Here is a 27,666-nt window from a genome sequence, read left to right on the forward strand (position 1 = left end):
ATCGCCATATTGAATTTTGTTGTGCTTCGGAAAACATTGTGAGCACGTGGACTGTTGGATTTTTAATAAGACGAAATTGGATAGTATTAACAGTAAACTCATTGATTTTCTTGTTTTTCAGTTCTTTCGGAATAACATCCATTATTTATTGTGTGGTTTCAAAGTAAGTATATATTTGCCGGCGACAATGCTAATTCCACATTATGGTCATGGGGGTTTGTTGTAGATTACGATACTAAATACTAACACCTAAACAAATACTTATTCCATTTTCAGTAGATTGAGCATAATAACATCCTCAATATTATTAGGTTTACGACATACATACAATTGCGTAACCTTTTTAAAATTCCTCTAGCTTACGTGTTGCCCGTGAAGGTTTTTTTGTACGTTGCTATTAAATTTGCTCGTGACCCTCAGTCGAGGACTCGTTATGTGCCGAAAAACTGGATACATATATTCTTGTTTTGTGTAACGTGAGTGATACAGAACGTTTACTCTGTATACGTGTCGTAAATACAGTTGTTGGAAAGTGATTGTGATAGTCGCAGTCGTGGACTCGTGGCTCATATCGCCTGGAGCGCTGACGGACGGTGTGCCGGCGCGGTAGATAGAAAAACGATATCTTTAACCTCAATTATTTTAAATCCTTCCTATAGTTGTTATTATATTTTCCTTATTGTGCTGTGACAATTTGTTAAGTTATTAAGAAACAAATATTTTGAGGACAATAACCTATAAATCAGTAAACGCTCAGTCGCCCACATTAGAATTGCCATGTGATTTGTTGCAAACTCAATAATATGGATTTGCCAAAAGTAAGTAGGTCAATTTCTTATCTGATATTAGATTTTATAAGCCACATGCTCATTCTGTGACTTCTTTATTAACTTCAATCATTTATTTTTGTTTCTTTTTTGTGTGAAGGTGTTTAGTTTACTGGCAGGGAAAGCAATATTTTGATTTAGTTAGGTTATCTAATTGGTATGTTAGTTATGTTACTTTTTCTATCAATCTCTAGTTAAGTGATAATGCGGATTAATTTGGTACAATATTTATGTTCAACTGTTCAATACATCTCTCCCTCCCTCATTACATTTTGTGTGTTTAGTGTGTCACATCATATCATTATCAGTGTGTCTAATTTGACTGTGGCTTTTAATTCATCTTTTCATGTGTTTAGTGCATGGTTAAGGAAAACTCAGTAACACAGTAAAAATTTAAGGTGGTAGACTTTTACGCTTTCAGCTATTCAGTGTCACATATTTAAGATTCCCCGGCAAGCTCGGTTCTCCATACAAACATAGTTACGCTCTCATTTTAAAACAATTAACTAGATTGCTCTGAAACTTTGTACATACAATGGGATAAGGTATGTCTAGTCCTGTAATTAGTTTATGTAGCTTCAGATAACCATAGTTAAAAAAATACAGCAAATATAAGTTTTCCATACCAAACTTGTTTTTTGTTTTATAAACTGGAGCTACAGTCTGTTGTGTGCGATATAATAGCAGTCAATAAGAAAATAAAAATTAGGGGAAAACTGTAACTTTAGATCAATCATATTGGATCTTTTTTTTTAATTCTTCTGCATTACTTGACATTATTTCAAAATCAATTGTAACATTTACTTAAATAATATTGGGAGAAAAAAAAATCATGAAAACCGGCTTTTATACTAACAAAGTCCGAAGCTGCAATGAAGATCACCTTATAGGAAAGTTAATTTTTTTCTGGATGGACATGGGTTTATATGTAAAGCTTTGATTGGAAAAAATAGGCAAGATACTAATAGTTATTTACGATACAAGTGCGAAAAAGAGGAAATTCGAAACAAGTGGCGATAAATTAAAACACGACCGAAGGGAGTGTTTTAAATCGACACGAGTTGCGAATTACCTATTCGCACGTGTATCGTACAACGTTTTATAGTACATATGGCAGTTTAAATTTTTGACATAGTTATGAAATGTGCTAATTTACGCACTAGTGCAGAAAAGTAGCACCATATGTACTGTAAATTACAATTATAGTACACAATTCTATTTCTTTCATAGGTCTGTCTTTCTTACAATTTTATAAGAATTTCCGTGAGTTAGTAAACAAGCCGGTTTTCATAATAATATTGTATAAGTAAATGTTACAGTTATAGACCGCGGGCCAGGAACAGATTTCCATGACCAATCGCCTCCCGGGCGAAAACTCGTATAGTGGTTAACGGCTTTGTATGATGAACCCTCGTGAACGTCAGCTGCCGCTCCGTTCGTGGGTTGAGAAATGGCAGCAAATAGTCTATAAACATTTTTTTGTTATCGCCTCCCGCTTGATACTTTGTCAGATCAGATATTACAAAAAATAAACCAATATTCATTAAATTTAGCTGCTTCCGCAATTTAAATACTACCTGACACAATGTGCTCAATATGATTACTTAGGTGTAAACAACTATATGACAACAAATACTAAAAATCATACGCTTTACAATAATAGATGCCAATTTATTATTTAGTCGCTAAACTATCATTTCAAGATCCCAATTTTTTTTTGTGGCTTGACTTGAATTTGATGTCAGTTTTTTTAAATAATATGATGCTTATATTTAGAGCCAATATAAATTTTTAGGCCCTAAAATATTAATGCACAGCCAAATTATATTATTATATGCCCAATGAAAGTTCCTATTTAATATTTTAGTTGCCCGATTAATAATAAGCCTTTTCATTTTTATATTGCACACAACTGTAGGTATATAAACTAACTAGCTTTTGCCCGCAACTTCGTCTGCGTGGAGTTAGTAATTTGGGTAGCTTATTTTTAGGGTTCCGTACCCAAAGGGTAAAAACGGGACCCTATTACTAAGACTCCGCTGTCCGTCTGTCTGTCACCAGGCTGTATCTCATGAACCGTGATAGCTAGACAGTTGAAATTTTCACAGATGATGTATTTCTGTTGCCGCTATAATAACAAATACTAAAAACTACGGAACCCTTGTTGCTCGAGTCCGACTCGCACTTGGCCGGTTTTTACTACATTTAAAAGATAAATCGCGTACCAAGGTAGCATAATAAGGCCTGGTAGTTTATTAATACCTTGTCTATTATTAAAATTTCGAAAAAGTTTGTAATCACAAAAAAATGTTTCAGTAATTACCAGAGCCCGGAATTCTCCTAGCATTTTTGAACTGTCATAGGGACTTCTCGTTTATCGACTTCCGATTATACATATGTATATCGATAAATACAGAATACAATATGTAAAATATGATTACGAGTAGAAGTAAACAACATGCAGTCTTATCGCGAATGAGCGATCTCTTCGACATAACCTTTAGATAGCAACTTTTAGGAAATTATAAATAGAAATTAAAATAATAATATTTTATTGTTTTTTATAAATTATAAGACTGCATGTTGTTTACTTCTACTCGTAATCATATTTTACATATTGTATTCTGTATTTATCGATATACGTATGTATAATCGGAAGTGGATAAACGAGAAGTCCCTATGACAGCTCAAACATGCTACGAGAATTCCGGGCTCTGGTAATTACTGAAACATTTTTTTGTGATTACAAACTTTTTCGAAATTTTAATAATAGACAAGGCATTAATAAACTACCAGGCCTTATTATGCTACCTTGGTACGCGATTTATCTTTTAAATGTAGTAAAAACCGGCCAAGTGCGAGTCGGACTCGCGCAACGAGGGCTCGGTACTTTTTAGTATTTGTTGTTATAGCGGCAACAGAAATACATCATCTGTGAAAATGTCAACTGTCTGGCTACACGGTTCATGAAATACAGCCTGGTGACAGACAGACAGACAGACAGCGGAGTCTTAGTAATAGGGTCCCGTTTTTACCCTTTGGGTACGGAACCCTAAAAATTCTGACACATGAACACGTGTATTTTATTTGTATATTGGTTTAAATTTACAAAGAGCTACATTACCTGAGTTTAAATAAAATCTATATTTAATAAATAGGGCATTTCACGTGAAGCGGACAGGGTAAAATGGTTAAGGTTTTGCGATTTCAGTTATATTTGAGTATGTTACACATGTACGAGGTCTCGACACAACCACACAATATTTTTACTATTAGAAGCCTATTTCACAAATTATGGGTCTTAGAAGATTTTACTAAAGGCGAGATTTATACTTCTTTAAATGCCACTACTCAGTTAGAGATTAACCATACAATTGCCTTTGTTACCTCATATTTCGATTTAGTTTATAACTTTTTTTTTTATAAAAAAAAGTGAAAAAAAGTTTTTTTTTTTTAGTTTTTTACAAAGTTCGCATAAAAAAAAAACGATTTTAATTTTGAAAGCATATTATGTTTATACTCTACACAAAAGTGGGTCCCAAAGTAGTTTAGGAGCTATACGAATAACAATACCAAAGTGCGGCGTCAGCCCCTTTGTAGAATCACTCTGTCCATAGTTACGATGACACATTTTAGTTTTTACATACATTTTAATAGTGTTATTAATAGTCATGTCTGAGTATTTGGGTTATTTCCCACTAGTTACCCACCAAATTGTCACCAGTGGTAACAACTGGGATTTTTTTTCCCATCTGTACCCACTGGTAACAACTGATAAAAAAAACCTAGTAGTAAAATACTAGTGGAATTTTTACCCAGTTGTTAGCACCGGGGACAGCTAGGAAAGTTTATTCTTAGTAGTTACCTCTAAAATTTTAATTAGTATTTTAATTAGCAGCTGAATAAGGAGGACAACAGTCAACAACAAACGTGAACAAACTTTGGTATTGTTATTCGTATAGCTCCTAAACTACTTTGCGGCCCACTACCAAATTTTGCGTAGAGTATAAACATAATATAAGCTTTCAAAATCAAAAATATCAAAAAAAATGCAAACTAAAAACTAAAAAAAAAAACTTTTTTCACTTGTTTTTATATTTAAAAAAGCTATAAACTAAATCGAAATATGAGGTAATAAAGGCAATTTTATGCTTAATTAAATGTAGCAGTTAGTTTGGTTCACTATACTTTCTCTAACTGAGTAGTGGCATTTAAAGAAGTATAAATCTCGCCTTTAGTCAAATCTTCTAAGACCCATAATTTGTGAAATAGGCTTCCAATAGTGTAGTAAAAATATTTTGTGGTTGTGTCGAGTCGAGACCTCGTACATGTGTAACATACTCGAATATAACCAGCAGATCAAAATTTAAAATTAATGTGCATAATTTGCAGGCTAAACTTAACAATTATCACCAATTTAAAAAAATTACACCATTGTATGGTTGAATGTTGTTAGTTTCCAATTTGTGCAGGATTGATTATATTTTATGACAGGTCATCACAATCATTAGTATCATTAAAAAATAAGATTTTAATTCAACTGATGTTAACAATATCCTGAAGTAAAGTTTTTGTTTTAGATTGTTGATAAAAGTGGCTCATTACGATGGTTCCTTGTCGCCAGTTGTTTATGTGGTCAGTCCCATCTATAGCAGTGCTGTTTGGGATTTTCTGGTTACGAAAAAAGAGGGAATTAGCCAAATCTGACCCAGGTGGAAGAGAAAGGATAAAGAGTTTGCAGGAGGAACTAGCAGAAGCCTTGAAAGCTGAAATTGAAGCTCAGAGAGCATCTCCACTGGGTAGAGCAGAACGCTCCATTATTAAATCTGCACCAATTGACATTCTACCTCAAGGCAGCAGCTCTCAGAGATCCTCACCACTAGAGCTTACTGATGAAGAGATCGACATGGAGATTGAAAAGATAATAAGAAAGAAGTCTCTAGAAAAAGAAAAGAAACCTTCATTTGTTGCCAGCCAAAATTTATCAGTTAGCACTAAACAGGCCTCATTTGTTGTAAAGGAGTCACCACCAAAACAGATTTCCATGCTTCAATCTGAGATGGCGTGTATTAAAAATGAACTTGATAATTTGTCACTAAAATCTGCCAATGGCACAAGTGTGGAAGACTGTAATGGAATGTCTGAATCATTAGAATCATCTCAGACATCTAGTGTGAAACAGGAATCAGCTTTAGATTTGAAGACAGTTGAGGAGAGTATTACAAAAGCTGATACAGAAGATACACACACAAATAATTTAGATAATCAATCTAGTGATAGTAGTGACAATGGTAATAATAGGTTCTCAACAGCTCCAGCCAGACGCATTTCTGAAAGAGATTCTGCGAACCATAGTCCTGTTGATCCTATGTTAGCTAGTCCTTCAATGTGTCACTTCTCTGATAACCATAGTGAGGTAATCATTGTGATCATTATGTAGACTTAAAAAGCTCTTGCTTTCTAAATTCTCCCTTTAGTTGATGGAAATTTTATTTACACATTTAGATTTTACCTTTTTGTGTTATTTAATTTAATCCAGCTTCAGGTTTGTGTGGTGCTTATGCATTTTTCACTGGGTTTCATCTTTGTTTGTCCTATGGCTGTTTTTTTATATTACTTGGACAGGCAACAACCAATTTCATCGGGCTGTAATTTCATGCATACCTATTACCATAACAATTGCCACATGAGGAATTAAATGCCTGTGGTATATAAATACATACATTCTTTGTTGAACATTTCCGTTTCGCAAATTGCTATAAATGCTATGATATTTGTATTTCTCCACATATTGACCTGTTGACTATGTTTCAGGGCTCAAGTGACAGTGGAAAAGGTTGCTCAGAAGCGGCCAGCCCTCCACCCGCTGGCATAAACATTGTGCCCACTGAAGCCGGGCTTAGAATACACCAATTTGTAATTTCTCAGACCCTGGTTGGTCTTTTAATAGGAAAACAGGGTTCTTTTGTAACCCAAATTAAAGCTAAAACTGGTGCAAGCGTGTACGTCAGGAGACATCCGGATTCTGTGAAACAAAAGATTTGTGCAGTTGAAGGTGAGGTCACATATGTGACATTTAACTTTTTAATCTTTAAAAACTGTAATAGATGTCATATCAAAAATCTAAATCAAAAAATCAAAATATTTTTATTAGGTAGCTTAAAAAACACAAATTACAATATCTGCGCTGGTGCCTCTTTTTAAGTGAGAAAACACTCCCAAGGTCGTCCGTTTAAAACGAATCCTCAGCCAGCAAGTAGCTACTTCCGAGCCTCGACAATAATGTACTATTGAATTAAGTTTTCTATGTTGTTGTAGCTTTTAGTTTGTAACCATTTAGTTAACCTCCTCTTACACTCGTATGTAAAGACGCCGGTTCGAATCCGGCCTTCACCACTGGAGGGCTTCGTCACTTTTTCTTCAATATATGACATCTATTACAGTTTTTAATTTATATATAGTAGTGTGACTACTTTAAAAAACACAAATCAAAATATTTAATGAAATAATTTGATTTGTTCCCGAACCTTGTTTTTAATCTTTATTACACAAAAGAATATAGTTTCAAATTCTTGGGACATTCATAGGCAAAAACGCACGACTTTGTGGGTTAGCAAGACTATCTGATTGAAACTTGTTGACACACAAAACTTAGCCTGAAAATTATACGTATGTAACACATGGCGTTATTCATGAACGTCTGTCAAGTCTAACAAGCAGTTGATAATCGTTTGTCCTTATCCGTCATTTTGACATTGTGTTTGTTAGAATGAGACAAACTTTAACAGATGTATGCTAAGTTTTATGAATAAGAGGGTTCGTTTTTAAATAAATAGTAGTAGATAGTAAAGAATTCCATATAAGATATGTTTAAATATATTTACAGGAGCGCAAAGTGAAATTGAAGCAGCCTTAGAAATGATCAAGGAAAAATTCCCTGAAAAAAGGTTTCCTAACTTTTCCCTACAAGAAATTAGTGCAGAATTGTATCAAAGACTTGTACCACTTGTACCAGAGTTCCTTCAAGTAAGTGAATTAAATAATTGAGGTATTAATTAATTTGTTTGTTTGTTACTAATTTTTGGGTGTGGGTCTAGAAATAAAACCACATGGTTACAGATGTAGTGCATAATAAGAATAAGAATAATTTTTTTTAGAATAAGAATAATTTTTATTGACAATAGAGAACAATTTTCAGACACATGGATACAGTGGATCCCAAACTAGGCTATGCCTGTGACTTGGGGTCCTAGAATGCAGTTGACATTAAAGAATATTACACCTATTTTATTTTAATTTGAATAATTAAAACTACAAAACTATACTACTATAAAAGGAAAAGGAAAAGAAGAGATTAATTAAAATAAGAGGAAACTTACAGCTAATAACGACTAATAAATTTACAAATTAAAGTCGGTGAGTGAGTATGTGTGAGAGAGCGTGTGTGTGGGTGTGTTTGTATATAAGGGTGTGAAAGAAGAGGGAGGATGGGAGAAGGAGGAGAGGATGGGAGTGTCAAATATAAATGTTTCTTAAGAAACGTTCAGTCTCGTGATAGTTCCAGTCCAAGCATGCTCTAGTCACGACAATTTTTACTTCCCTTTCAGTCATTTTTTGGAGGTCAACTATCTTGCAGAACTTGTTGTAAAGGAACGGTTTTAGGTAGGAACTGAAACGTCTACAGAAACTAGTCTTTGTGGGCATTAATGGCATCCTAAAACAAAAATTTCTGAGCCTGTTGGATTCAACCGGTCCAACCGAGAGCGAGACCTTTCGGTGGGCCCTGGTGACAATTTTTACCAAAAAGAGTTTTCTAACACTAAGTAAGCAGGCCTCCCTGAAAAGACTGTCCGTTGAGAAAAGTGGTGACTTTTTGAGCATAACCTTAAGTACTGAGCGCTGCGCACGCTCCAAATCTATCAATGATGAGGATGCTGAGCCCACCCACGCCAAGATACAATATGTTAGAACCGACTGACAAAGGGCAAAATACACTAGTTTTAAGGTTTCACTATCGGCTACATCTCTCAGCAGTTTCATCGTGTATATGAGCTTCCGAACTCTTTTTGACGTAGCGACAATATGTTGTTTGAAACATAGTTTTTCGTCAATTACTACGCCTAAGTATTTTAAGGCTTCTACGCGTGAAATAGAGTGGCAGTTGGTACAATCAGGACGAAGGGCAATGGCGGCAGGATTATTGCAGGTGTGAAGTACTAAACTAGTGTCACTTGGTGGACTCGATGCGCTGGTTTTAAAGAAACACACGTAGTTCGTTTTGTATGACTGTTAGTAGGTTCAAGTCTAAACTGAAAACACACCTAGTAGCTCAATAAGGTATTGCTGCTTAGGCTATCATTCTACATAGCTCCAGTTCCTAAATATTACTAACCCCCAAGTCGATTTCTAGTTACCGCAATATAATGAATTTATATGTATAATACGTGTACCTTTGCTGTAATATACAAGTATTTATATTTCATATTTACTATTGACAAATGTTTATTTATTTATTATTACCTGACACACAAGTCGCGCAGTATGCCGTTCCGCACACCTCCTCTCCTCCTGGCTCCACAGAAAACCAGCGCCGTTGACATCGCTTAGTCGTGCCAACTGCATTGCTGAGTGGAGACCATTTCAGCCTCACATCCTTATCTGTTAGTTTCGTATTTTTCACCTTTGTTTTTTTCTTTCTTGTTGTTGTTAATGTATCTTTGTAATGTAATAATGATGTGTTGCCTGAATAAATATCATTCTATTCTTTTTTATAATTATTTTCCTTCGTATTTTCACGGAAACGTACGAACGTGTCTTGCTATTTCAGTCAGTCTCGGTACAAAAAGTACTGATGAGGTTGACTGAAGTAGCATGACAAATACGAACTTTACCAAGAAAATACGAAGGAAAGCAATTATGCACTACATCTGTATCATTTTCATAGTGTAATATTTCATAGTAATACAGGGTTGGGCTGATAAGTGTCCTAGTTTTGTAATGTCATGTTACTTAAATATAGCGGAACTTTATTATTTTTTATTAATCGAGAATGTATGCGTCATTAAGATTTCTAGACGTGAGGTTTTTCATTTTTCAATCACCCATTTTTGCTTGCCATAAATATTAACTTCACCCATTACAATTATATGTCATCGGTCACTTACGAACGTGGCTGCGAGCATTTATGCATCACCACATCAGTTACAGCTCGTGGAGTCGGTCAACAACGACACGATCATGACGTGCCTGGTGAGCGCGGGGCACTTCTTCCTGCAACAGCCGCTGCACCCCACCTTCCCCTCGCTGCACGCGCTGCACCGCCTCATGGCTGCCACCTACCAGAATCCGGATGTGCCCGCGTTGCCACGCCCTGTGAAAGGTAAACTACATAACTATTCCCAAACCGAAAAGAGCGTATGTCCATAATGAAACTTGTTTACATACTACTTTTTGGCTTACCGTGGCAACTAACCGGTTCGTATCTAGGTCAACATTGCAAATATTGTAATTTTTTTATTACCATCAAACTACATAGTTTGCACGCAGATTATTTGCGGGATATTTATCGCACTGTTAAAGGACGGGGACAATCACAAAAGGTTAAATGAAGCCTGTGATGAGCGGCGATTATTTCGCTATTTGAACTCAAAAACAGGGCGATGATTTTGGCCTGATTCTATTAAGCGTAGGTACTTTTAAGGTACTTCAAAAGGTAAAACGGAACCCTTATAGGATCACTCGTGCGTCTGTCTGTCTGTCCGTCTGTCACAGCCTATTTTCTCCGAAACTACTGGACCAATTAAGTTGAAATTTGGTATACATATGTAAGTTTGTGACCCAAAGACCGGACATCTAACGTAAACAAATGAATTTTATACACGGGGGCCACTTTTGGGGGTAAATGAGAAAATTAAAAAAAAGTTTTTCAAATTATATCGTGTTACATATTTTGATTTTGATTTTATTGTTGAGTTTTGTTTTTATTTTTAATGTATTTACTAACACATAGCTATAACGATGGTACTAACAATATTGTATGGAATCTTGAATGTTCTGAAATAAAGATATTTTATTTTATTTTATTATATGAAATGAACGAGCTCATTGTGAGAATCTTAAATATATTTTTTTTATGATTTTAGGAACAGTTTAGAAGTTATTCAAGAAAATAGGCAAAAAATGACCATTCCCCCCTTTATCTCCGAAACTACTGGGTCTAAAATTAAAAAAAAAAGTACACAAAATAGATCTTTACCTATAGATCACAGGAAAACCTATTAGAAATGTGCAGTCAAGCGTGAGTCGAACTTAATTACTTAAGTTGTTGATCCGACCCCTACGGGGTTTTTAAAGACATTTGACTCACGTTTCACATAAAAAATACATTGGATAAATTGTGTAATGTACGGAACCCTTGGAACGCGAGTCCGACTCGCACTTGACCGGTTTTTATTATAGTCCTTACTCCTTACACAGGAAACTACTATCTATATAATTATAAACTATTATATAGCCATTTTTTTACTCGTACACGAATGAAAGCAAAGGCGCGCGGGGCGACAATTGTACAGTTATGTGCAATATAATAGCAGTCAACATTATTCTACTTTACTTGACATTGTTTCAAAATTAACTTAAATAATATTGGAAGTAGGGCCACAGAATAACTAATAGTACTACCGTACAGAAAATTCACTCCTTCACAAAAGCCAGATTTAGGTATAAAATTATACCTACACTCGCCGCCTGCAAGCAAAATTGAAACTTATAGCCGCGCACGAACCGTGAATCTTCTTTGCGCGCCGCAGTTTTATGACCGAGCTGCGAGTGTCGGCACGGGGTTGTCACTAGGCAAGTTTTTGTATCTATACCTACTGATTTATTATTTTTAAGATAAATATGTAGGAATTACAAACGTTGATTCTGTAAACATAAAATTTTTAGCCGGAGATAGTATGTCTGATTTTCACGGAAGTAGGTATGGCACAGAAGTACTTATTCCTTTGAAAATATGTCGGTCAATATAGTCCGGAATTTAAAAAAAATGTTTTTTCTGCTTCCTTGTTCTTCCGTTTATTCAGACATCCGGAAACAGAACATTATCTTTTATAGAATAGAATAGAATAGAAGATGCTTTATTTAAAAACGCTTAATTTAGACTTAACTAATGACGCTAACATAGATTGCTGGTTATAAAGCGTTCCTGAAATGGTCTACACTCAGCTTCATGTCAAGGAACCTTTGAGGTCCCTGACGCTGGTCTTCCGTGAAAACCTTTCCGAGAGAGCGCAACAAATACCACTTAAATATAATATAACAGCTATACAAATCAAATATAAAAAATATAATACTACAGCTATACAAATTGATCCACACCATAAATGTAAAAACTATTGACCACTACAGCAACAGTCATACCCCCCCAATTTGTATAACTAGTTCCACAACGAAGCCAGAAACACAGTACATAACAAGAATTAGCACAGACTTCTAACTACGATTTTTCTGTACACTTAAAATGTATTCTTTGTAATTCACTTTGAACGAATTCACTGACAATGAGTTCCTAAGAGGAGGCGGTATATTGTTCCAGCATTTCGTGGCAGTGTATTTAAAGCTGCCACGAAATGCGGCGGTGCTGTGCCGTGGACAAAGCAAACGAGTAGCTCCCCTAATATGCCTTTGTGAAAAAGTTAATTTTTCGAATAGATATTGTGGCGTCATTGTCCTTACAATACCAACGAGATGAATTGCACGTCGCGACTCCATATTCATTAACCCGCTGTTATTTAGGTAAGGAGTAACATGGCTTCGAGGTGGAATGTAAAAACAAAAACGTGCACATGCATTTTGCACACGCTGTATTAGCTTTTTGGTTTTTGACAACAGACAGCCACCTATAACAGTATCGGCATAATTGAGTTTTGACAATATCAAAGATTCACACAGAGATATTCTGACTTCAGTACTCAAATACCTACGTACGTTATATAATATTTTGAGTCTATAAAAACATACTCGAGAGGTCTCTACTACATGGTTGTGAAATCTGAGGTTACCGTCCATCAGCACACCCAATACATTGACCGCCGACTTCAATCGTGGGGTTGAAGTTTAAAATCTTGCGCTTCTGTTTCTCAGTACCCAATATTAGAAATTTGGACTTTTGTGGGTTTAAAACTAGGCTATTTTTATTGGAACACTGGGTTATTCGATCCAAGTCATCATTAATTTTATTTATCGCACATGACATTTCATTTGGCTTACAAGATAAGTACAACTGTATATCGTCAGCATACATGTGATAAGCACAGTTCTGAATACTTTTCTCACAATATCCGCGCTGTACAAAATATACAGAATCGGACCCAAAATCGAACCCTGGGGCACGCCACGGGAGACAAGAGAGGCATCAGAAAGCTGACAGTTACCTTTTTCATCAACTAAATGTACCCTTTGCCGGCGATTACTTAAATAACTAGAGAACCATTTCAAAGACGAACTATGAAATCCATAATAGGCGAGCTTAGAAAGAAGTAAATTATGATCTATAGTATCAAAAGCACGGGAGAAGTCAAGCAATACCATAATTGATCCGTTTCCTGCATCAATATCTGTCAAGATGTCATCAATGACGTCTAGCAAGGCAGTTGACGTACTACGCCCAGCCCTAAAACCGGATTGTTTTGATGGCAGGATACCGTTAGCTTCAAGAAATTCAGTCACTTGTTGGCTTACCACTTTCTCGATAACTTTCGATACGAAGGGCAGAATGCTGATAGGTCGGAGATCTCTGTATTCAACAGGATTACTGATTTTAGGAATAGGTTTGATAAGAGCCTCCTTCCAGGCTTCAGGAAACAGTCCTGATTGAATTGATTGGTTTATAATAGCAGTGATCACCTTTAAAGTTCGTGGAAGCGTTAAAACAATCATATTCCGCGTGATACCGTCAGACCCCTGAGAATTAGAAGAGAAGTTCAAAATAATTTTAGCGACTGTATTTTCATCGACTGGTTTCAAACTGAAAGTAGCGGAGTTAAAACGATTATGTTCAAAAAACGTGAGGTCAGATATTGTAACACTTGTTTTAGGAGTATTAAGAAAATGTTTATTAATTAAGTTAGGATCATTGAGGTGACAAGGTAGGCTAGAGTGTTTATTTTTAAAGTCAACAATACTGTGTTTGATGTTTTTCCATAGTTTACGAGAGTTTTTATAGTGTGCATTAACATTGCAGTTGAAATATGCTTGTTTCTCAGTAAACATATACAGAGTAGATCGCGATTTAGGTTTCGAAGCCATTGCGTATTTACAATTTTGCGCGAGCGCTACGTGCCACTGCCACGAGTATCGTGCGAGCCGAGCGGCAAGCCACTGCCATACACCTTCCCGGGCGGTGCGCCGGCCAAATATGCCTAAACTGCGCAGTGACACCCCCCTGGTAGGGCTTCCAAATACCGGACCTTTCGCAATACCGGTATTAATACCGGTATTGGCAACTTCAATACCGGGATCCCGGGATTAAAAAAAAATAGGAACCAAGTAAATTTGAAATAAAAATACCAAATTTTAATCAAATTCTTTTTTATTTTGCATGCGTGTTATAATATATAGTATTTTTAACAATGATATCACGTTATAATAAGCCTCTTTTTCTCTCTATTCAGAAGTTTTTGCACTTGCAGCTTAATCGAATACATAAACATTTTTAGTATAATAGGTACAATGATTTTCTAACATAAATAAAGTAGCACTTACAGTGCATTGTATAAAATACAACATCTTAACTTCTAAACATTGGCTAAATCATTGTACTAAATACCTTATAATTTAGTAATAGTTAAATAGAATTGAAGTGCAAAATAAAATCAATTTAAAAATCAATAAATAATTTGCAATTTCCCCACTTGTTATGTAATAAAAAATCAGTTTACAACTCGAAACACGCGCACATTTAAACAAAAATTCACAATTCGCGTTCTAAGACCCATAACGGTTGTGTTTTTTTTTTAAATATTCAAACATTAAACGGTCTTACAAATCTTACAAATGCAATTTAAAATCAACCTTTTTTGTTCGTCAATGTCATTGAATATTAATTTTGTTTATTATTTAAATAAAATTATCTATTGGTCTTAAGTAGTTAAATATACACGGTGTTTCATGACCCACTGAAAACCTAAAAACAGTTTGTTCAGAATCGATAGGAGAATCGATTGCGCTATATTTTAATGGGGGTATTTTTTTTACATGCCCAGTCTACAAGTTTGGAATGCAACAATATCAATAACTAGCATTTGGCACGTTATTTGTCAATGAGCAACACCCACTGGCCATTGGTAAACCTTATCTCGTTGCAGTAAGGTATGCAAATGGTCAGTTAACAGTGTTTATGATGGTAGCTAGCAATAATTGCTTGACGTCACTAACGGCGAAGCATCTTGTGTAGAATTACCAGTCGAATAGAATTGCTAAGAAAACTAAACATTTTTTTAAATATTTATCAAATTAAATAATAAATACTCAAGATGAGTCCAAAATAAATAAAAAACTGTTGGGGTGTCTCAGGTTTTCAGTGGCTCAAGAAACACCTTGTATAAATCCACGTGGTATATTTCTCCCTTCGGAAGAAGCATAACATGAGTTATAAACCATCTCGTGACTTGATCCTTATCGAGTATATGTAATAAATAAATAATATATGCATAGGTACTTACATTGTTGTGAGGTTCACATAAACCACAGCCGGCGCGAAACTATAACTACAGCATAGCTTATAGCTTAAGTACACATCACTTCACGTTATAAGCACCGAGAACCGATTAGCTACACCTTTACCGCTCCACGTCCACGTCGCGTGCGCAAGACAGACTGCAGTCAAATCGTAAAACGAGAGGAAGACGCAAGATGTATGCGCGCAAAGCTTCGTGGTGATGCCGAATTTTAACGTTTCGATGGATAATTTACGTTTGTTTTGCATATTTTGTTAGTTAATAAAATACCGGAATCCCGGTCTTTCAAAAATAAATACCGGTATTGAAAACTGCCATAAAAAAGGCGGGATCCCGGGATCCCAAAATACCAGGATCCCGGTATTGGAAGCCCTAATTGACAGTAAAAAAAATATCATAAAAACCCGCTTTTTTACTGACTTGCGGAAATTCTTATAAAAATGTCGAACCCTATGAAAGAAATACATAGGGTATTTGACTACTAGTCAAATCAGTTTCTTTTTTCGAACTGTCAAAACGATTTTGCTACTATGGAATTTATATGAAACACTAGCATGTAACGTCACGATCAAATTACCTACTCTTTATTGTTTTATAATGCCAGCACCACACTTCGCTGTATTTGGCAAATATTCGTGTTGCATCCCTTTTGTTTTGTATGTCAAAGGAAAGAGATGCAACGCGAATATTTGCCAAATAAGGCGAAGTGTGGTGCCAGCATAAGGGTTTTAAAATAGGAATTGTGTCTAAAAATAACTACTGTCTACATTTCTCTAATAATTTTTTTGTGCTTTATTTCATGCATGGTGTAAAATAATTTATTTTAAATACAGTCAAATACCCAATTGTGTAAGTACTATAATTGTAATTTAGTATCTTGCCTATTATTTCCAAGCTTGACATCTAAACTATGTCATCCAGAAAAAAAAGCTTTTCTATAAGGACGATCTTCGTGTTAAGATTTTAAAGTTATTTTATTATAGTACACAATTGTATTTCTTTCATAGGGTTCTACCACAGAATAACTAATAGTACCTACTACCGTACAGAAAAGTAACTCCTTCACAAAAGTCAGATTTAGGTATAAAATTATACCTATACTCGCCGCCTGCCAGCAAAATTAAACTTATAACCGCGCACGAACCGTGAATATTCTTTGCGCGCCGCAGTTTTATGACCGAGCTGCGAGTGTCGGCACGGGGTTGTCACTTGACAAGTTTTTGTACCTATACCTACTGATTTATTATTTTTAAGATAAATATGTAGGAATTACAAACGTTGATTCTGTAAACATATTTTTTTTAATCCGGAGATAGTATGTCTGATTCTCACGGAAGTAGGTATGCCACAGAAGTACTTATTCCTTTGAAAATATGTCGGTCAATATAGTCCTGAATTTAATTTTTTTTTATTTCTGCTTCCTTGTTCTTCCGTTTATACAGACAATCAGACATCCGTAAACAGAACAATATCTTTTATACAGGTTAGATCGAGATTTAGGTTTCGAAGGCATTATGTCGTATTTTCAATTTTGCGCGAGTCGAGCGACAGCCCACTGCCATTCGCCTGCCCGGGAGGCGCGCCGGCCAAATGTACCTAATCTGCGAAGTGAGTGAAGTGACACCCCCCTGGTTCTACATTTTTATAATAAATTCCACGAGTCAGTAAAAAAAGCCGGTTTACATCATATATTTTTTTTACTTTCAATATTATTTAAGTAAAGGTTACAGTTAATTTTGAGACAATGTCAAGTAATGTAGAAGAATTATAAAAAAAGATAAAATATTGATCTAAAGTTATAGTTTTCACCTAATTTTTATTTTCTTGTTGACTGCTTATTATATTGCACACAACTGTTTTTTTTTTTTAATTAACCCATTTAGTTCCAAGGACGTGCAAAGGGAATCTTAATTTAATTTTGACTTGAAAATTCGTCTGTTTTAATTATCGAAGTGTTTAACGATACAGTACGCATTTTCTTAAATCAGTTAAAAACTTTTCACCACAGCAGCTCGTAAAGGCTCTGTTTGTACTTCAAATACTGATAGGAAAGTTGCATTTTATCCACATGTTAGGCAAAGTAATCTGATGCAAATTTTGATTTGTTTGCTCATATTGGCCGATAGCATTGGCTTTTAAATTATACTAGCGACCCGCCCCGGCTTCGCACGTGTAGTTCAACTAATTTACACAAAACTTACAAATTATACATACCTTCCTCTTGAACATGTCACTCTATCTATTAAAAAAACCGCATCAAAATCCGTTGCGTAGTTTTAAAGATCTAAGCATACATAGGGACAGACATACAGACAGCGGAAAGCGACTTTGTTTTATACGATGTAGTGATTATATATGTAATAACGTTCATTTAAATTTGATTTGTAATCTTTTACAGTTAGTATTTACCTCACGTTGGGGGGTGCGGTAAAAAAAATTCGTCTCGGGAGCAAAGTTTTTTAACCCTCGTGCCTTGAACCCTCGTAACGCTTAAGATTCCACTTTTGGAATCTTTCGCTTCCTCGGAAATCAATATTAGCACGTGGGGTTATAACAATAACTTTGCCCGCTTGTAAAATAAAACTGTACTAAACTATAAAAAGTATAAAACCTTAATAGGCCAAGCAATAAGAAGGTATAGAGGGAAATGCAAGGAACACAATTTTTAACTTCGTAGCTTTGTTTTTGAACTAGTTAGGAGATGAACATATCAAAAGTCCCCGGCCGTAACCCTGGTGCTGGGGGGGAGAGGGGGGTTTGAAGGTTCCATTTTTCGGTTTTTCGATTATATCTCGGAAACTATGCGTCTGAGCGACTTGGCCACTTATACAAAATGAAAGGAGATTTAATTTGTTACAAGTTTTATTCAGTCAAGTTTTTTGATATCTTGTATAGTTTCTGAGATATCCGCTCTTGAAGGTTTATTTAGGGCTCTCATTTTTATCTTGATTATCTACATCGGTGAAGCTGCTAAGCCGAGTTTGGGATCGTTTTCGTATAAATCGGGGGTGCTGAATTCATTAGCCCTAAATAAACCTTGAAGAGCGGATATCTCAAAAACTATACAAGATATTGAAAAACTTGACTGAATAAAACTTGTAACAAATTAAATATCTTTTCATTTTGTATAAGTGGCCAAGTCGCTCAGACGCATAGTTTCCGAGATATAATCGAAAAACCGAAAAACGGAACCTTCAAACCCCCTCTCCCCCCCAGCACCAGGGTTATGGCCGGGGACTTTTGATATGTTCATCTCCTAACTAGTCCAAACAAAGCTACGAAGTTAAAAATTGTGTTCCTTGCATTTCCCTCTATACCTTTTTTGGGCATTTATTTCCTGGCCTATAACCCGAAGCACGTTTTCCACGATCTATAGAATTTATTTTATCGTTCGATCAATACGAACCTTCGCTATAAGCTTATAATAATAATAATATGACAACGCTATTCTAATTAGTCGTTAAATCTAGCTTATATGAAGCTTTCGTAAGCACCACGTGTATTCGTTTGGAATAGTAATTCGTCTCGATTATACATTCTTTATTACACTAATGCAGGTCATGCATTTATTTGCATTGTAGCGATGTAATAAACAGGTTTTAATGTTGAACTTTGCATAGCCTTCTCACAATATAAATGTGTAACACATTTTGTCATTTGTAGTATGAGAAGGCTATAGTCCAATACAGGAACGGTGTTTTAAATTTTAACCTTCAAAATTAACAAAACATACAAGTTTGATTATTAACATTTAAGTGTAGGTACAGTCAGCGTCAAAAAAAGCGTAAAATTATATCAATGGGAACAATCTTACAGATCGACCTAGCCCCAAACTAATAAGCACTAGGCGAGTAGCGACTATTATTTATATGTACACACATTTGTATGCAAGAGTGCTAAGCTAATAGTTTCTCTGACTGTACATGCTAAAAGCCATCTTGTGAATAAGTGTGACAGTTTTTGACTGACTTAGGTATGATTTATTTTTCTATTATTTTAAAGTATATATTTTTTGGATGTATGTGAGAAATATGTTTCAAAATTTGAAATTATTTTCTTTATTTAGATTTGCATCACCACCAAATATTATCTAACACGTTGACCTTATGTAAAACCTTGTGGTTATATAACAGAGGGCTCCATCTGCGCGGCGCCCACAGAGAACAACTGGTACCGCGCTCAAGTGATCTCAACGTCAGAAGAGCAGGACACCTCTATCGTGAAGCTGGTGGACTTCGGCGGCTACCTCACCGTGGACAACGACCAGCTCAAGCAGATCCGCTCCGACTTCATGACCCTGCCCTTCCAGGCCACCGAGGCTCTTCTGGCGTTCGTCAAACCACCAAATAACGGTTCCAATCATTTATTACCTTTACTTTCTGAATTGTAATGTGTAGCACCTAGGTTGATCAACTTTTTTTGCTATTTGGTCCCGTAAGCCGCTTAGGAAATCATTATGAATTCTTTAAGTTTATTCCTCGATCTGTAAAAAATTACTTATAGCTACAAAAAAAAAAAACAATTCTTAATGTGTACATAATCACTTGCTTTAAAAAGTTTGACCTCTGGTCTCCCACACAGGTTGTGCTTGGATGACATTCTTTAAGACGAAAGTGGACGATCACCCGTAAACCGCCTTTACGTACAAACGTAGTCCCCATTTCCCTCTCTGGATATTAACGTTATATAATATATTTTGACACAATTTGATGTATATCAATCACAGCTATCCCCCTTTTTCAGATTTTTTAATTATTATAAGAGTTAAGAGCATTCAAAAACTAGTATCACATAGATTTTTCGCTCCTAATTCTTATGAGAACAAAAGTTGATTAACCTAATAAGAACTATCTTTTAATTTTATTTATTGCTTACACTTCGATGCATGCTAGTCAGTAATGATATTTATGACATGTCGATTGAATAATTTGCCCCTAATGTTAATCTCGATAACGCATTCACTAATTCGATATCATTAATACATTATAGCCGCCTAATTTTATTTATTTGCTTATCTATCTTCTTGCTGTTGACTGTTGATATCACCTGTTTAAAGTAGCGAGACATATTTAATTTTAAAAACAATGTTTGTGAATTAATAATATTTCATGTGCGGCAAATTGCGACAAGTCATATACTTCACGGTTTCTGTTCTTATAACTTTCTCATTTACTATGCTTTTTTCACGCTTGTCATTATGCACATTTTCCATTCTCTATTTTTGACAATAGAAATAAGGAAAACGGCTCTTCTTCTTAACTTCGTAAGGCCCAATGGTAATAATAAGTAGGTCACAAATTTGGGTCTTGCGAGGCTACTACTTACCATCTCAAAATATTGATACAAGCTAAGATTAGTGTGTTTGACTACGCGATTAATACGTACTTTTATGTCTGACTAAATACGGTCCACGTCATATATTTTTCTCCTTATCACAGTGGAATATGGTATAAAAGTACAAATATATCTTCTACGTTGCGTTTTAATCGCACTGTCAAACACACGCAATTTATTTAAAACTATTATTTGTATGCTTGTTTTGTTTGTACATTTGGTTATGTGTGAAGCCGCTGTGGTCTACAATATTTAGTATTGTGACACTTAGTATTTCATCAATTAATTTATTTTGGCAATTTTAATTTGCTTATTTGTAGATAATTATGCGTATGAGGCATGTAGATATAATTTTAATAATTTAGACATGCTGGTTGTGACTAATAAATTGTCATATCCTGATATTTTTGAATGCCTTGTAATTCTCTTGGCAACATTGGTCCTTAAGAAGAAATAAACTGTTCATTCCATTAAGAGTCTCTAAAAGGGACATATCCGTAAGTGAGAATTGATCGACTCATTCACATGTTACTTTAGAGAATCACATCTTTGAATTACATAAAATTAATATATTCATTGGGATAAACGCATTTATGACTAATCCTCCACCCCGTTTTTAATATTGCTCTCGCTTCATTATTTTCCTACTCTTACAAGTAAGGTCTCATAATAAATGTTGATAGTCATCGACTCGTCAGAAAAAAACAAAAATATAATCAAACAATGCTATCAACCCATTATCAACATCTGTTCTAACAATGAGGTTATATATTAAGCAATGCTATCAACCCATTATCAACATCTGTTCTAACAATGAGGTTATATATTAAGCAATGCTATCAACCCATTATCAACATCTGTTCTAACAATGAGGTTATATATTAAGCAATGCTATCAACCCATTATCAACATCTGTTCTAACAATGAGGTTATATATTAAGCAATGCTATCAACCCATTATCAACATCTGTTCTAACAATGAGGTTATATATTAAGCAATGCTATCAACCCATTATCAACATCTGTTCTAACAATGAGGTTATATATTAAGCAATGCTATCAACCCATTATCAACATCTGTTCTAACAATGAGGTTATATATTAAGCAATGCTATCAACCCATTATCAACATCTGTTCTAACAATGAGGTTATATATTAAGCAATGCTATCAACCCATTATCAACATCTGTTCTAACAATGAGGTTATATATTAAGCAATGCTATCAACCCATTATCAACATCTGTTCTAACAATGAGGTTATATATTAAGCAATGCTATCAACCCATTATCAACATCTGTTCTAACAATGAGGTTATATATTAAGTACAAGTTATATATTAAGTATAATTGACAAATGGTTTTAATCCATTTGATATTCTACCTTAACTTTACAAACAAAATACATTTCATAATTTAAAACATGCCAGTTAACGCATTGTACAAGTTTGTTTTTATTTATGGTTGTTTCTATAGTTCATCATATATGTCGGTACAAAAGGTCCCCTTGCATGGGAATGGCTCGTTATGGGTCGGGTGCAGTAAATGATCTGTCAGTCTTAAAAACTTTCGCTAAATTGTATTGTATGATATAACATTTAAAACTTTCGCTAAATTGTAGTATGGGTCTCACAGTTCACTGCTGAGTGATGTTGATCCCTACGCTAACTTTGGTTGGTGCAACTGGCCCTAAGTTATGAGTATGAATATACATATAGTTGTATAACGTGGTGTGTGAACGGTGTTTAGAGCCGGAGTGGAGCAGCGAGGCGCTGCGCATCATGGCGGGGCTGACGGCCGGCCAGCTGCTGCACGCGCAGGTCGCGGGCTACGACGAGGCCGGCCTGCCGTTAGTGCACCTCTACCTCACCCTCCATCCACAGGTACGACCGTCACATTACCTTCTAATTACTTTATCTCTAACAACATGAAAACTCTCTATAGAACATGTACGGTCAGACAGAACTTTCCCAACGTCAAAAAAGCTCAATTGTTGTTATTTTTGTCTGACTTAAAATTAAAAATTACACAGCAGCTTTGTAGTGGTAATGATTAGTGAACAAATTGACACAACACAACATATAGAATAGAATAGAATAGAATATTTTTTATTCGTAAACACACAGACAATAGACACACATTTAACGACATACGTTTGTGATTCCTGATTAGCGTTAACAATTAATTAACGATTGTCATCCCAGCCCACAGACCACCCCCTATAGACCGAGCTTATAGGACGACTCGCGGTCACCGCCCGTATGGTGTATAGGTCTTATATAAGATTGCTCGCGCGCCGCTCCGATCAGTTGCGCCCAAGAGTACGCAGCATAGCGTATTAGCAGTGTGCACGTCTGTACGAAAATAAATCGTAAATAATTGAATTCGTTCGCTAATCATTTATATTGCAGTGTAAAATGGTGTGGCAAGTCATCTAAGACTTCCAAATACAAAACAGATGGAATGACATTCCAGTTAATTGTGAAATTCAATATTTTGTTGAAAATTGTTTCTTGTCCGCGGGGTTCATTTTATACTAGTCAATACGGTTGTACTGAGCAGCAACGAAGTATGCCCGTCCCTTTTCGTCAACATGAAAATGCAATGTGCTATCCCTTTCACGTTAACGACTAGTGATGTGAAGGTGATGCTTTCGTCAGTTGCGGAAACTTCGTGCTTTCGTTCGTACCGTATTGTACCATTTTAAAAAATATAAAAGAAACCTGAGATTCTTTTTTATTGATAATAATTAATGTGTAGAATCTGTAGTTTTATTTAGTTGGTAGTTTATCTTAGTAGGTACTGTAGGTAGATACCTACGTAGTTTAGTTTTTAGGGTTCCGTACCCAAAGGGTAAAAACGGGACCCTATTACTAAGACTCCACTGTCTGTACGTCTGTCACCAGGCTGTATGTCATGAACCGTGATAGTAAGACAGTTGAAATTTTCACAGATGATGTATTTCTGTTGCCGCTATAACAACAAATACTAAAACCGGCCAAGTGCGAGTCGGACTCGCGCACCGAGGGTTCCGTACTTTTTAGTATTTGTTGTTATAGCGGCAACAGAAATACATCATCTGTGAAAATTTCAACTCTCTAGCTATCACGGTTAATGAGATACAGCCTGGTGACAGACAGACAGACGGACGGACAGCGGAGTCTTAGTAATAGGGTCCCGTTTTTACCCTTTGGGTACGGAACCCTAAAAAGTACGGAAGTTGGAGTTACTCAGAAGCACCTTATTTTTTTAACGCTTTTACGAAGTACATACTTTGTAAATCTCACGAATGTAAATTTCACCACAAAATGTATGCAACACCTAGTATTAAATTTCATACATATTTTCTGGGACCCTTATTAGGTACTTTACGTTTAGAATCTTATATCATTAATATGCTACGTAATTTTTTTAGATACATTTATAAAGTACCTACTAAATGAATTATTATATTGTTTTAATATTATTAAGTATTGTTTCTGTAGACTTTATTGATAACAATTTTACCACAATAAATTATGGTACAACTGGTACGTACCACTGCCTGTAATAAACATCCCTACGCTTACACGTGTCGTTTGGACCTGCCCCGCGCCTCAGAGGTTGGTGATTTCCGTCGCGAACAAAATGGCCAATATTAGGCTTCTTATAGGCGGTTTTCTGTGTCATTCTGAACAGAAATTAATTATATAACAATTCAAGGAGACCATTTACATCTCTGGATAATTTGATGATCTTTTTTATTATTATATACATTTTATCTCTGACACCTAGAGACTTTTACATCTCTAAACAATTTTAGTACTTCTGTTATTTGTATAGTTTTTATTAGTTTTTTTTCTTGTGTAATTTAACATTTATATTTATGTAATTGTTTTTTGTAATTTTGGATTAATTTTATTGTTTGTAAAAATTGACATGTAAAAGTGCCCCAGTTTGCTGTTTGAAAGGAATGAATAAAACCAAAACTTGCCAGACTAACAATAGCGTTGTTTTTTGTGGTGTAGTGGCTGGACAATATTAACGCCTTTTTCTATTTCGTTTTCAGCAAGTGATATTCCTGAATAGGGAGCTGGTGGACCGCGGGTTGGCGGAGTGGGAGATGCCGGCCGACTCGTGAGCGCGCGTGTCACGGCGTGATGCTGACTAGTAATATGGGATTGCATTTCAATCGACGTGTTATCGCGTGCTCGGACCGCTCCGGGCACCGCCTAATGTAGTTAAGCAAACGCGGTCTCGCAATTTTATTTGCGTACTTTTTAGTCTATGACTTGGCACTTGGAGCTCTTCAATAAACATCGTTTTATTTCAATACCCTTTGCTTATATCTTGAACACGAAAACTTCTCTAATTTTAGCTTATTTGTGTATGAGTAGTAAATTAGGTATAATGACGATGAGAACGTAGCGTAGTGACCGTCTGTTGACGTTATATTAATATGATGACGCTCTTAAGTCGCTTCTAACTTACTATTGATGCAGTAATATGTCTAAGCTCCCACAACCGGTAAACTAGATTACAATACGCTTATAAATAAACTGTAGTCCTAGTAACTGCAACTGAATCATGTCTGTTATTGTTAAGTATTTTTTTTATGTCAGATACTCACGTTTACACGACGGAAATGACGTGGTGAGATTTTCAAATAAGAGTTTTAGGATGCTCATTATAGTATTACAATACACGAGAAAATAAACTCAATTACTTCAATATACGCGATATAATCCGTTTTCATAGTTTTATTTAATTATAGTATTACTAACAACACTGCAGAATGCATTTTTTCTTTAAATTTTCTCGGCGCTATATATGCAGTGGTTTTATTGGCAATGAAGCAAATAACCATTAACCAATTGAATTCTTTAGATTTCGTTTCATTTTTACTGTTTCATTAGTGCCAAAATTTTCAGTTGATGTTGTGTCGTAAATGTGTACAAATATAAACGCTTCATGTGTATACATGAATATTTTTTTATATCATGAGGCTATAAAGCCTTGTAAGGATGTGCCTTTGAAATGATTTTTTTCTGTTACACTTCCAGCATACACCAATGTATGTAAAATATTATTTGTCACAAAGACAAATATGCAAATATATATTAATATCATTATTTAATTTGGCGAGACTAACCGCGGCACTGGGGCAGTGCCCATTTTACAGTGCCAAAATGAGGAATGTACTGATTTGTATTTATCTATGCCTCAAAAACTGTTTAGTTTCGCCAACTAAACTAAACATACATGTAAAAATTGTTTGTGACAAACAAGTATTTTATTTAGATTTTTAGATTGTAAATTATCCCCACTTCGGGGATTTTTGCTTATGTAACAAATGACTGAGAATAAATGTAAATTATATCTGTATAAACTGCAAGTGCGTTAAACGTAGTGTGAATGAAGCAGATGATATTGTATCGGTATGAACTTGTCAACATTATTCTTGTTTGTTATTGAGAAAGATGGCTAGAAATTTTGAAATACCAATAACTATATACTCAAGATTCTGCAACAAGTGTTAAGACTGGTTTTTTTTTTAAATATTAGCCAATCACCTTCAAGAGGCACTAGTGCAATTTATCTAGCCATTTTAATCAATGATCCTTCCGATTTCACAAAAAGTACAATCAGTTTGCTTTCTTCCAGATATCGAATTACAGAACATGATAACCGCATTATCATAATAAAATATGGTAAATAGTTGAGTTTGTATTATAATTGACTTATAATGAGCGCGTTGGTTATCCTGACTTTCAATAGTCTAATAGTGTACATAATAGACCTTATAAGTAGATTTAAAGATATTTGATATTTGTAGTATTTTTAATATGTTGAAAAATTAAGTGGTTGTCTTTAGTGTATTTGATTTTTGTATGCGTATTGTGTAGAACTTGGCATTTGGGATGCTTAGAATGTGACTTTCGTTTGTAGTTAATTTCAGATCGCAGCGCGGATGGCGCGGATTAGGATTAATTACTTCATCGAGTAACAGCCAGTGGTCATTTTTTTATTTAATTTACGTGTCGTAGTTGTTAACGACGATAAAACAATTAGCGTAATGACTAGATTAATTCTGCTCGGTTTGCATATTGTTGACGTCCTTTATTGTATATAAACTAATATATTTGCGGTTAAATCAATAAATTATCGTTTTGAAAACCACTTACAAAGTTTTTTGATTTAACATTTTCGGTCCACTTCTCTTACTATCTGTTTAAATACTCCTAAACCTTGTTTGTAATATTTTTTATCCAAGACACTAAAATGACAGTTCGATTGTCCCAATGTATCTAATATATTTTTTTTTTTTTATATATATAAAATGGTAAAAACGAAAATCAGGATCTTTGGGACTACCCAATCCAATCGTCGTGCTATGTACCAATGTACTAGTAACTAGAATAACATTGGCTAATCGACCTATCATTTTAATACCTAGTCACACGAAACTAGAATCAGACCAAATAACTGCAGCGATTTTGATTGTGCTATCGAAATCGCTGCAGAGTTATCTTGGTCTGACTCTAGCCGCTGCCATACAATCAAAGTTACACATTATATAACGACATTCTGAAATAAAAGGGAATTTGACATGAACATTCTCGCAACATATATGTCTGGTAACTGGTAGCTGGCTATAGAAATGGGGTTGGCAACTGTCAAAGGGTTGCATAGATGGCGCCATCATAGTTTGCCCCTTTTTCTATGAGATTTGGCTTAAAGGGCATCCAATTTGACAATTCTAGGGATTGACAGGGCAAGCTATGCTGGCGC

At 35.2% G+C, this 27,666-nt stretch overlaps 1 protein-coding gene across 3 annotated transcripts; it reads left to right on the top strand.

The window, feature by feature from the left end:
- Positions 1-27,054, top strand: LOC134742377 (A-kinase anchor protein 1, mitochondrial). 3 transcript variants are annotated; one of them, XM_063675488.1, is made up of 8 exons: positions 1-163; positions 5,408-6,243; positions 6,642-6,882; positions 7,714-7,853; positions 10,035-10,206; positions 19,696-19,914; positions 22,645-22,778; positions 24,944-27,054. In XM_063675488.1, the coding sequence occupies exons 2-8, from the start codon at positions 5,434-5,436 to the stop codon at positions 25,013-25,015; spliced, it is 1,788 nt and encodes a 595-aa protein (XP_063531558.1). In that variant the 5' UTR covers positions 1-163; positions 5,408-5,433; the 3' UTR covers positions 25,016-27,054. The 3 variants fall into 3 exon arrangements, with proteins under 3 accessions (XP_063531558.1, XP_063531556.1, XP_063531557.1); XM_063675486.1 differs by having other exon boundaries at positions 3-163; positions 10,029-10,206; XM_063675487.1 differs by lacking the exon at positions 1-163 and adding an exon at positions 454-818 and having other exon boundaries at positions 10,029-10,206.
- The last annotated feature ends 612 nt before the right edge of the window (positions 27,055-27,666 follow it).

This window comes from Cydia strobilella, chromosome 6, assembly GCF_947568885.1.
Source record: "Cydia strobilella chromosome 6, ilCydStro3.1, whole genome shotgun sequence".
Lineage (NCBI taxonomy): Eukaryota > Metazoa > Arthropoda > Insecta > Lepidoptera > Tortricidae > Cydia > Cydia strobilella.